General features: G+C 41.1%; 1 protein-coding gene and 1 long non-coding RNA gene across 2 annotated transcripts in view; both read left to right on the top strand.

Moving 5' to 3' along the window:
- KIF26B (kinesin family member 26B) overlaps nt 1-5,562 on the top strand; it is a 185,754-nt gene extending 180,192 nt beyond the window's left edge. Inside the window, exon 12 of the mRNA XM_065735770.1 lies at nt 5,339-5,562. Within this exon, the coding sequence (XP_065591842.1) occupies nt 5,339-5,562 (224 nt within the window). The remainder of the gene's footprint in view (nt 1-5,338) is intronic.
- Nucleotides 5,563-6,854: 1,292 nt separating this feature from the next.
- On the top strand, nt 6,855-9,300 carry LOC136044480 (uncharacterized). Its single transcript, XR_010621820.1, has 2 exons — nt 6,855-7,001; nt 8,687-9,300. It is a non-coding gene; the product is annotated as an uncharacterized LOC136044480 (long non-coding RNA).
- Nucleotides 9,301-12,592: the final 3,292 nt, after the last annotated feature.

Here is a 12,592-nt window from a genome sequence, read left to right as displayed (position 1 = left end):
ATTAGCTCATAGGAATGCCTCTACCACTGTCTTGTGATGATTTAATGCTGGGGCTGCAGAGCCCCTTCATCCTCTGTCTTTGGTGGCCAAGCCACTAGCAGCACAGATATTCAGTGCAGTGCTGCAGTAACAGTAACCAGCTCCTTAAAGAAGACTCCAATGCTGAGAAAAGCATGACAAACCAAAACCCAGACCAAGGGGAGATAAAGATGTAGAAGAGAGTCTAGCTGTTTTTTTTTTTGTTGTTGTTTGTTTGTTTGTTTTGGTTTTTTTTATTGCTAGGGATTGCAGGTGCTGAAAGCGCAGCCCCTGTGACGTACATCTTCCCCGGAGCGTCTCCCAGATTACTTGTCAACCTGCCACACTGCAGGAGAGCTGCTTCTTCATCTGCTGAAAAGCAGTGGTCATTCACCAGTTCTAAACTGCCCTGAAAGGCACCTTTTAAAGTGAGATGGTAATTCAAGAAATACGGTTAAAAATGAACAGGATGGGTAGAAAAAAAAATTAGATGTAGGCTGTACCTCAGCATGTTCCTTATACATATAGAAGTTCCTTAGATATATAGAAGCAACATGTCCAGTTGTTCCATGAATGGAAAATTATAAATAAGGGTTGCTTTATTCCTGCATACAGCAAGCAGTTATTTTGAGCCCCAAGTGTCCTTGTACTCCTTATTGATTTGCAATGGCAGGATTGCATACAAGCCAACACAGAATAAGGCCTGAATTATTTTACAGGGAGGTGGTCATAGAAGACTATTCTTTATGATAAATCCCATTGGTGTTTCCTTTTCCAGCACTTCAGGTGCAATCTGAGTTGCCAGGATGCAGTTTAGACTTTCTGGCAGTAAGTGCTAGGATTCTTCACTGGTTATAGTTCTGACCTCAAGCTGTGCACCCTAAATATTTCTAATGAATCCTCCGTGCCATCACAGCAGCTTTCCACAGGAAAGCATTGGCAACATCTGAGGAATAGGAAGAGGATCTTAGCACTGCACATAATGTGTGAAAATGAGTAGCTGTTCTCTTCACTGAAGAAAGGGCACTGTAAAGTAAACTAGGAGGAGGGAGGTCAAAGGAAATGGGAGGAGTTGGTTCAGTCGTGGATAATTGCCCATGAGGGCAGACCCTGTAGGAAATGGGGAAGAGAGAAGTCAGCATAGCATCCTCAGCTCAAAGTGGTAGTCTCAGCATTGGGCAGGGAAGAGCAGCAGGGGGAACAGACAAATAATCTTTGCCAAGTCAGCAAACAATTTGATGCTGCATTGGAGGTTGGTGCTATTGTTCCTTGGAAATGAAGCCACAGAAGGAGTGGCATTGGCTTAGTGGTACTGCTTTCTTTAGCCAAGATTAGGTTTTTGTAATCGCTTTCAGTTTGCATGGACTTTCTAGTGAGAAAATCAACGAAATGCTGAACAAGGTCTGCACACAAAGGCAGTTTTACCTCCAAAAGCACTTAATGCAATGAGAATAGCTTTGGCTGTGCATCTCGCCTTTAAGATCACACTATAACCTTATGGAATTGTGCAATATCAAATTAGATGCTGAAACAACTTGAAATTTAAGGGGGAGCGATTGTTTTGCATCCCATTTAGATGCATCCTGCTTTGAAGAGATTTGCATCATGCTCCTTTTTGTGGATATTTTTGCATTTAGTACTTTTTGCTTTTACCTTTCACACAAAAAAGATGCTCTGACTTCCAACGTGTTCTTGGAAAGCAATAGAAAGGGAACACTCCAAAATATACAGTAGTTAAACAAAACCAGCTTTCTTAGGGATTCTGCTGTGGTTAACAGATGCTTTTACGAGCACATACTCTTATGGAGTTGGGAGTTTTGCTGAGGTCAGCGAGTCTTCTTTATCCTTGAAGTAATCCTTCCATACTTAGATTGGTTTGTATTTCTAATACTTTAAAGGCAAAGGCTTCTCTGAGCATATCTGCGCTGCAGTGTGTTGTGGCTTCCGTGCTGCTCTTCAGCCAGATCCACTTTCACACCTCACACATTCACTCCTCTGTTGCTCCTTTTATCTTAATTAAACCCTGTCCGGTCTTTGCTAGGGCTGAACCTGCCAGACCTTAACCAATTGCTCAAAGTAGAACAACCGATCTGCTGTATTCTATGCATTTTCAGGGCTGTTTCACAGTGTGCTGAAGCTAAGCTTGAGACAGTTTATTCTGGCTGTGAATAACTTCAAGCTAAGTGAAAAATGTAGTCTCCAAGGCGTTTATGAAATGACACATTCCTTTAATGTGTCACATGACCATAAATGACAATGTCATTACTGTGTACTAGGTTCATCTTACAGGGTTCCTTCCAGATCATTTCTGGCTCAGGTTTCTCTTTTTTTGGCTGGAACAGAGCAAAGGCTCCTCTTGGCTTCTGGCTTTGGGGTGCAGGTAGAGGAGAGCTGCCCCATGCTGGTGTGGGTTGGCACCCAGGCTGGCCCCTGCAGGGAAGGAGGAGAGTGGTGTGCTGCCACTTCTGCACAGCCTTTTATTTATTTATTGCACAATCAAAACTGTGGAGTTCCTAACCCCACTGAGAGGTAGAGATAAGTATGTGACTTCAAATGGGTATTTTATATGTAAATGGAAAACAGCATTCATTTTAACAGTTGGTTGTCTCTCTGTGTTGATGTGGGTGTGGAAGCTGTCAGCTGCTCTGTGTCATTGTTTGGGCTGTATCTCCTGGTTGATTCCAAGTAATATGAAATCAGAAAAAGCAGGGACTGAATGGAGAAGTCAGTAGCAGGAATCTCCTGTCAGATGGCGCTGTCATTTTCTGTACCCGGACTAAAGAGCAGCCTATTGATCAGTTCATATTTCAAATAACTAGATTCAGTTTTGCCTCCCTGCAAACATGCAATGCTCTGCCTGATGGCTTAGCTCTGTTGCAGTGCCTGGCTGCAGTGAGGGCATAACTTGCAGGCTATGCAGACACAAAAAGCATGATGAGCTTATGTTAGCATACATCTTGCCACAGCTGTGGTCTCTACCTCTTCACCAAAGGATATGGCCTATTAGACAGAGTCTCATGCTGAAGCCCTCCTTCCAGACCCCAGGCTTCTGGTTGTCATTCAGCTAAATGGGTATGAATAGAAATGAAATGCAAAAACATTTACTGTAATTCATACTCCAGTGACATCTGTTTCATGTTGCTCCAAGAAAGAGCCTGGCAGTGTCCTCATGGCAAGGTGAATCAGATTCATTAGCATCTCCAGGGGAACTGCTGCCTCTAAAAGCTGAGGAGCAGCAAAGGTAGGAAAGAGATTGCTTTCACATTCAGACTACTCCTGTGAGAGGCCAAGACCAAAATTCTGAAAAGAAAGTGCTTTTAAGAAGTAGTTAGTGCCTAAATCCTTTTGGTCTCATCTCAACTTGAGATGAACTCAGTGCCATTCACAGCAAAGCAAGCAGAGGGCTCATTTCCTGGGGTGGCTGAACCCTTTGCAGGATCTCTTGTATGCAGCAGATAGTAATGGTGTGCCAACCCATTTCACCTCCCTTCATATATACAGATGCTCTTGCCCTTCAGTTGCCTCTCTCTGGCATCACTGATGACATTCACCTTTAGTACAGCAGTTTTTTGATACCTTCCCAAACTACTTCTCTGTTGTTGCTACCAAGTGCTAGCTGTGCTGACATTGACTTCCAGTGGTGTTACAAAAGGTCTAAAAAAACCTATGCTTGCTAGTATTCATAAGGCTTCATTTGTTCTGGCATGGGCTTATTTGCTGGGCTGCAGTTAGATTAGAAGCACGAGTATGAGATGTGCCGGGATGGGCAGGTCAGGGCTGAGGCCGTTTGGTACACAAGGGCTCCCTGTTTGCATGACTTGACTTTGCTCTCCTTTTCTTGCATGGAGTTATTTTGCATGCACTGGAATAAATGCTCTGGAGACTAAGTTTTTGCAGGTATGCAGCAAGACAGACCATTCTCCTCCATGTTAAAGCTAGCATTTACAGGTTAATTGCTGATTACTAACTGTTGGTTTCTAGCACAGACTGCTGCACTCACAAAACAATGATAGTTCACAAAGTTGTCAGCTGAAAAATAGACACCTATGAATGAAACTGAGCAATACTGAATACTTGCACATCCAAAAACTAAGCAACCAATGGATTGTTTTTTAATTTTCATTCAAGCATGAAGTTGGTAGTCTTGTTGAAGCTATTTACATTCAAGTTTCAATGAATGCAGTGCTAAGGATTCCTTTAGATGATTTTATCTTGTTTTTAAAATAAAATCTGCTTGATCATTCTGCATCCCCTCCCTTCTGGCATCGGTTTTGTTCTTGCAGCCAAGAGAGGCAGTTGATAGTTTCATTTAGACTTGTTGGTTTTGGCTTTTGTTTTTGTTTCTCCTATCCCCTGTATCCCTGATGTTTCTTCAGTGGGACAGTGCAGGGCTTGCCGGCTGCAACCCCTTTTATTTTGTCTGCAACCCAGCCACTGCTCTGACTGAACTCAACTGAGCAGGGGAATGTAAGCAGTTGTTTTCCTTTTTTGCGCGTCTGTTCTTTCTCCCAGCAAACCATGTGCCCAGCTTCCCTACTGCTGCCATCGAGCCAGTGACTTTTCCTCCCCTGCTTTACCTGAGGCCCTGACTTGGCAACTCACATGGCAGATGCTTTCCATATGGCTAGGCTTTATCAACCATGGTAAATATTCTGCTATTGCAGTGCTCCCATCCGCTGTGCTGGTATCATAAAGCAGATCTACTGATGCAGACACAGCGACTAACCCTTCTGCCAGTCAGCTGTTAGTGCTGCTGCCTTGCCCTTTGTCAGTGCTAGGGTATGCATGTAAGTGAGGAATGTTTTAGAAAAATACTGTACTGAACAGAAACAAGGCAATGCTGTGGCAATTGCTGAGACTGGACATGTGCACTGCAGGCATCTTGTCCTTGCTAGTGGTTTTAATGCCCTAGCCACTCCAGAGCGGCGTTGTGTCAAGGACTAAGTGTTACCATAGTAGTTCCTGCATAGTAGAGGAACTTGGGCATCAAAGTGCTTTTTCATGTTATTATAAAGAAACAACAACAAAAATGAAAAACAAACAAACAAACAAACAAAAAAACCCACAACCACATCTCTCCTTGAGATGGGCCGTGGAGATTCTGGCTGCTGCTTGTTTGTAGGGTGTAAAAGCCAGTGCCAGTGAAGATGGGGGAAGCAAAGCCAGACCAGATATCACCTGATGCTCTGGCCCTTCATCAGTATACCTGTACACGCTGAGACGCAAGCTAACAGAAGCAGATGCAACCTCCAGAAGCATATGCCCTCTGGGGATCAAATCTAACTGTGCTAATGCAACATGGCCATTTCTGCATTTGCAGGCTCACAGAGACGGAGGCTTATTCCAGCTTTATCGCTTGACACCACTTCCCCAGCAAGGAAGCCTGCCAACAGCCCCGGGGTCCGCTGGGTGGATGGGCCCCTGCGAAGTGCACAGAGGGGACTGGGAGAGCCCTTTGAGATCAAAGTCTATGAGATAGATGATGTGGAGAGACTCCAGCGACGACGAGGAGACAGCAAGGTGAGTGAGATGCTCGTGAGCTGAGCAGTATTGTATGTGGTTAATTCAAGTGGCAGCAATACTTGTATCTTATTTAAGAGCAGTTGTAACTCAAGTTATGCCTTCTTCAGTAGACAGACACTGGTCTCTTGTATTTCTGCCCTTGCTAATAGTCTTGGTGGTCCCTGCACTCCATCAACACTTCACATCTATCTTTCAACAAAGCAGTGGTACCAGAGGTGCTTTGATGATAGTTTCTTTGTTTACAGAATAACTAATCTCACTAGCAAAGTTTCTCCTGCTAACATCACCTCTCAAAACTTAAAAAAAAATAGTTGGAGAATTGTAAAGATCAGCTCTTGAGAAGTACAATTATGAACAGTATCTGAAATTGGTGTATTTACAATAACTGTGTATATAAGCTTTGTTATCTTAAGGCAGTTTTCCTTCCTAGGCTTCTGCCACTCAGGTTGTTTGTGGTGCTGTTATTTGATACAGTTTTACATGGAGAAAAACATCACTTCTTTAGGTGGTGTTTCTACCACACTTGATTCACACTGCAGATTTGCCCACAGAACAGAAGACAGAGCAGTTGTTGTGCCTCTCTCACAGGCTTGGAAAAGTTTAATACTGGTAGTGGGGCTGCCCCCAGGCTGGTAATGATAGCCAGTCCTCACTGTAGCTTCACTTACTGCACATCCTGATGGCTGCCACCACTCAGAAGTCATATGAGGCCAGAAGTGCCTCCAGACAGCACTGCAACCTGTGCCTCTTGTGTTTAAAGAAGATGTATCTTCATTATTGATTATGAATTGATAGAACTTTTCACACCAACATTGTCCTTTTGTTTAAGAATGTTTTGAATTTGATATTGTTACCTGTTTTCTTATTTAATGACTGCTGCATTTATTATGCACCAAGCAGAGATATACTTAAGATTTTAATGCACCAAGCAATGGATTTCCTTCACCCAAAAGCTTAATTTTTTCTTAGCCAAACTTCTGTTGACAAAAAACCAGAAATGTTTTGCTACAGTTGATCTGATTTCAAGATGCTTTGTCGTGTTAATTATTATGGTTTACTATTAAATATCATTGCAAAGACTCCAAAGCTCACTGATGGAAAACATCAAATTAATAAAACAAACAAACAAAAAAAAAACACAATAAAAATTAAATAGATGATAGATTATTTTGTGCAGTAATTCCTGTGCTTTGAGAGTAAATGTCTCACTGTTAGTATTATTGATTGGAAGATCATTTTGCTGAATGGATCTGACTATTTCTTCTCCTTTTCACTTGTTCCTTCCCTGCTCCTCTTTCCTGGTTGGCAGGAAGTGATATGTTTCAATGCCAAGCTGAAAATCCTGGAGCATCGCCAGCAGAGAATTGCTGAGGTCAAGGCCAAGTACGAGTGGTTAATGAGAGAACTGGAGGTGACCAAACAGTACCTGATGCTGGATCCTAATAAGTGGCTCAGTGAATGTAAGAACATTGTTTATTGTTGAACTGCTTCCTTTGCTTTATCTTACTGTAAGGAAGGGGAGTAGAAAGGTTTGCTAAGAATGAAGTGTGAGCTTCTGTGTTTGTTAGAGTGAAATGCGCTGACATATGACCTAAGGGCAAAATTGAGATTGACTATATTTCTAGAACTAGTCGCAATAATTCTTATTAAATCTTGATGGTAGAACTGAACAATCCTTTTTGCCTGAGAGCTGAATGTTAAAATGGTACAGTATTGTAATGGTAAATATTGCCATTGGTAGATTATTGTTCACACATTTCAGTCCACAGATTCTGAAAATGGGATTTTATTTATTTTTTCATCCTCAGATCACTGAGACATATGAGCAATATTATAAATCTGCTCTTCTACCACAAAATAACACTGCAGAGCAAACTTGTCCCTTGGCACCAGTAGGCTTACATGAAGAATGAATTTGGCCCATTTTTCATAACTGTAGATGTGTAAAGTTCAGTCCTTAAAGGGCATTCACATTGAGATGCAGAAGAACCTCAACACCTTGAAGGAAAAAGATAAAAAGTGTACTGCAGTAACTGTACAGCATTAGTTGTGTTAGTAAGCAGATGAACTTGTGTTAAAGGGTTCTCAGAAAAAAAAATATTCAAGGTTTTTTTTGTTGTTGTTTGGTAGGGTTTTTTAATCATAATTGCTCAGGGTAAGAGGAAGTTGGGTGCTGTGTCCTAACTCTTTCCTTGACAACTGTCATAAGTAAGCACTAGATTGGTACACCCTACAAAACAACCACAATAAAAGAGACAGATTGCTGTACACTGCCATCTGCATATTGATGTGTGATGACTTTGCTTCTGATTCAACTATGATAAATGCAGGAAGCTTCAAGGATAACACAGACCACAGGGCTTAGATGAGATCTAAAATGTTGGCAAAGATCAAACAGTTCCCACTCAACTTCCATGAAAGCAACTCTCTGGCAGCAAAAGGAAGCCTGGTAGTGCGATGTACACACTTTTCATTAGTGCTCTTGAACAAGCTAGTGAGAATTGCCCAGAATAGGGAGAGATGTGAAGAGCAAGGAAGTTGGAGGATGGTTTCTGACTCTGAGTTATGAATTCAGCAGAGAAGTTGCCCTTCCAGGGCAGAGCACTTACATAAATCTCCTTTTTTGGTCAGAAGAATGCATGAGAGTCAATACATAGTATAAAAATGCATGATGCCAAAGCAAGCTCTGAATGGAAACAAAATCAACTTGGCTACTTTTATGTTTAACTAACTGATGACTTTCTCCATCACGCTCAACTCGTGGGTTCCTTGTGGAAGTAAATGTTAACCTTAAACCCACAGGCATTTTGTGCCCACCTGGTTTCCCTATAGTGAACTATGTGGTTGCTGGAGGAGTAGTTCTGTTGGATTTTCTGAGGGAAAGATGGAGTGTGGCAAAGCTCATCTGCTGCTCTGGAGAGGATGGCAGAGCACTACTCAAGAAAGTATTCATTGCAATCTTAACAGTGTTTTCACTGACAAGCCATTGTAATAGCCATTAAATAATAGACACAACTTTCAGTGACAGTGGGAATCTGAAGTTAACAGTGTGTACAGTACAGATGTTCTCAAAGGCTTGAATTGGATCCGTATCTCCCAGCAACTAGTGCTGCTTTTTCTATCTCTGTGTATTTTCTTTCCACAGTTGATTTGGAACAGGTATTTGAGATGGATTCTCTGGAATACCTGGAGGCCCTGGAGTGTGTGACTGAACGTTTGGAAAACCGTGTCAACTTCTGCAAGGCTCATCTCATGATGATCACCTGTTTTGACATCACCTCTAGACGCAGATAAAGAGCGAACCTCAAGAGAATTTCAATGCACATCTCTGCCATCCTCCTTTTCCCTTCTAAAGAGCATCCCAAAGACAACAGAACGAGGATGAAGGTTGGAGTCAAGTCTCAACTGTGTGTATGAGAGATTTGCTTTACTATACAGAAGAGTAGTATTAAAAAATAACAGGACAAGCATGAAAAATGGAGATAGAAGGATGTTGATTCTCTTAGCCTAAAAGAGCACTTTGAGGAACCTTTAAGGACATGTCTGTAAATAAGAACTGCTGGCAGAAGAGACTTCTTTCCCTGGAGGAGGAGGGAAGGTGGTTGTAGGACTTCCACTTGAGAGGTTCATTAGAAGAAATCCTATCCAGAAAGACTGTTCAAGTGCCTTGCAAATCTTTATTATCCAAACATTTATGTTCATACTTTCTTGTGTACAGATGGTGCTAGTCAAGAGATGAAAAAGGAAAAAAAAACAAAACACACTTTTGAAATGTATTTACAGCTTGTTTTTCTCTTGGTGTTTTCTCCTGTTTCAGACTTGCTGTTTCTAAGTAACTTGTGTTTGTAGAGATATTTCCTAATCAGTACAACATATGAATAAATGTTAACTGTCTTTTATTGTTAACAGAGTAAGGCCACTCAAAGAGGAATTTAGCTTCCCAAATGACATGCATATTTGTAGCAGTGAGCAAGGTTTGCTTATATGTTCTTCTGTACAATCTTAAGTGTTAGAGGGCACGGTAATTTTCCCAGTCTATAGGTTCTGCAGCGTGTGAGAGAGGAGAGGTGACATTATGGTAAAGTAAGTAAGTACGTTTTGCACTTGATTTAACCTCCATCATGCTTTCTATTTCATGTACTTTTAGCTTTTTACTGGCTAGAGCTATGGATGAGGAGGTACATTTTTATCCTAACCACTTTTTCTGGGGCTAATAACTCAGTGGCATTACCTTTCCAGGTGAGGGCTCTTACACTTATCAGTCCAAAAATGAGTGATTTATTTTTTCCTTGTTTCTTGATACCATGACTGATAAAATTCAACTTTTCCTTTATTTTATTTTGGGTTTTTTTGGCAAATATTGCTGCAAAACATATTTTGTCAGCTTTCGGCCCCTGGTGCAGACATACCTGAAAAGTGGAGGGATGTGCAGGCTCTGTTTAGCTCAGCCAGTCCAGAAATAAAAAGGAGTCACGGGTGAGCAGATGTAGTAATTCAGACATGTTGATTATGATGTTTTCCTAATCAGCACTCTCTTATTTGAACTACGACAAAATTCACATTGATATTTATGAGTGACATCGTCTAGTGGGTGGCAGTCCTGCTCTTGGCAGGGGAGTTGGAGCTGCATGATGTGTAAGGTCCCTTCCAAGCCAAACCATTCTGTGATGCTGTGAGTAAAAGGATGAGGGTCTGGGCCTCATTGTGCAACCAGATATTCTACTTGTTTGCATCTTTATCTATAAAAAAGTATGTGGGGAAGAACATCCTTCGCATTACTTAAAGAAGTGTGTGAAATTTGCATGTTAATTAATTACGTATGAGCATAAATAGTTTTTTTCTCGTATGGGGTTCTTTTATACTGAAATAATTCACAAAACAATCTTCTCACATACCTTTGTGTGACTTTCCTGTTGGTTATCAGAAAGTAAGATCAGCATTTGACATATACTCAGTGTACATAAATTCATCAATTTACTGTTCTTACATGGAGCTAGCTCCTTCTTTACCTGCATCATCATATGAATGCCATTTTACAATATGCCAAGCACTAACTCCCAGTGGAAAATAATCCACAAAAATACTGATAGGTTTGGCTTGTTGTCACCTTGAAAAAAGATAGAAATAACATACACTTGTTAATATACGTTATAGAGAATATGAAGAAAATATAATTCATTCTATGACCCCCTGTTGCTGCATTTTGTAGAAAATCCTTTTTACATTTCACAGGCTTATTTGAGGGTGAAAAAGGTCACATATGAAAGTTCTTCCCTGTTCTGTTCCACAGCATTTTCTCATCATGAATCTCGTTTTCAGTAAAGGTCTGATCTTTCTCCCATTCTCAATACAAAACAAACAAAAAAACAGTGCAATTTCTCTGGTTTGTCACTGTTTGTAACGATTTTAGAGTCACTTGTTTGCCACCAAATATATTGGCTCTGCTGGAGCATCTTTCTCCATAGAGCCCCATGATTTCAGTACAGTTCTGCAGAGCCCTGGCGATTGGCTCTGCAGTTCTGTGCTGGATGAAGACCTAATACCTTTGGGATATGGAGCATGTCTTCTTTTGTGGAGTCAGTCTTGCAGAGTCCCGGATCCATGCTATCAGGTCACATACACAGGAAAGAGTTCCCAGCAGCTCCCATCTCTCACTCACCTGTGTCCACAGGTAGCCCTGTAGGCTTCCCAGGCTGTCACTTGTGTCTGCTCTGCTCCTGTTTCCCTCACTGGTCATTCCTCCACATTAGATTACCTACCTCAGTCATGCACAGGAAAGTAAGTGCTGCCTAATGCTGGCTTAAGCATTTGAGGAAATGTATTTATTAGAAAGCGCCCATTGGGCTGAATGGATGCATTCTCTCTTCTCTGCTGAGAACTGCCTGACCAAAATGTGGGTGTTGTGTGCACTGGGGAGCTACTGTGAGACAGTAAATGGCAAGTGGTGCAGGAAAAGTAACAAACACTTGACAAGAAGCATAATAGAAATGGTGTCTACCTAACTGTTACTTTGAATACTAAGAGTATACATTTGCCCTTCCAGGACTGATCAAAATTTCTTCCTGAAAACAAATGGATAACACCAAGGATGAATTTGGCATACTGAAAATTATGTAGTGACTGAGCAGAAATAACACTCCTTACAAATATTTTATTTCTGAGGACTGACTTACTTAATTATAATGGCCATTAACATTTCTGCCATGTACTAGTATTCATATCCTGAAATCAATAGTCATCTTTTCTCTCCCGACTTTCTGTCAGTGCACTTAAAATTTGCGAGTATATTTTTAGGAATTATGGTGGATTAATGCATAAAAGGAAATGTAAATTTGAGGAGATGCAACACTCGTGAAATTTTTTTTTTTTGTTTAAGAGTTTTTTTTAACCTTACAATTTCTTTTTTTGTACTTTACTTAAAATATCTGCAAAACAGATAATTAAAAACATCATGACCTTACTAAAATTGCTTTTAGTCTATAGTAGCCAGCATTGTACAGAAGACCCCCTATACTCCTGCAAGTCAACCAGGAAGTCCCTGGTTTTTTTCCTGATTTCTTTGAAAGTCATCATGTTAATCAAAATATACAAGAGCAATGTGAATGGCGTCCTTAATTGTTTGCATATTCAGAAATCAGTCTGATTTCCCTGGAACAGCTTTAGTGGGAAACAGCAATATTAATGCAATTAGAAGTGAAGGCTAAATCTTTGTTTGCTGGTGTTAACAGTGGACCACAGAAAATTATTATCATGTTCTGTAATGACTGCAGAGCAGCAGCCATTAGGCTACATAACCATAGCTATGTTCAGGCCAACTGCTTGAGTAGTCTGGGCCTGACTCTCAAAACTTTTCATCTTCATGTGCTTGAATGTCATTTTTATAATGGGCAGAGCTTCTTCTACAGCCACATATTTAGGTGAGACTCTAGGTCTGGGATTTTGATTGCAATCTCAATTCACCCATCCCACTGGTCCCCACGCTAGTGCTGGCAGTGGGCAAAAAGCCTGGGTCATTCGCAAGCAGCTTGGGAGCTCTGGTTCCCTTCAGCAT

The sequence above is a fragment of the Cyrtonyx montezumae genome, unplaced genomic scaffold (genome assembly GCF_038088225.1).
Source record: "Cyrtonyx montezumae isolate F1298 unplaced genomic scaffold, pur_monq_1.0 scaffold_0, whole genome shotgun sequence".
Taxonomy (NCBI): domain Eukaryota; kingdom Metazoa; phylum Chordata; class Aves; order Galliformes; family Odontophoridae; genus Cyrtonyx; species Cyrtonyx montezumae.
The sequence above is the reverse complement of the archived record's forward strand: the minus strand, read 5'-3'. Positions and strand labels throughout refer to the sequence as shown.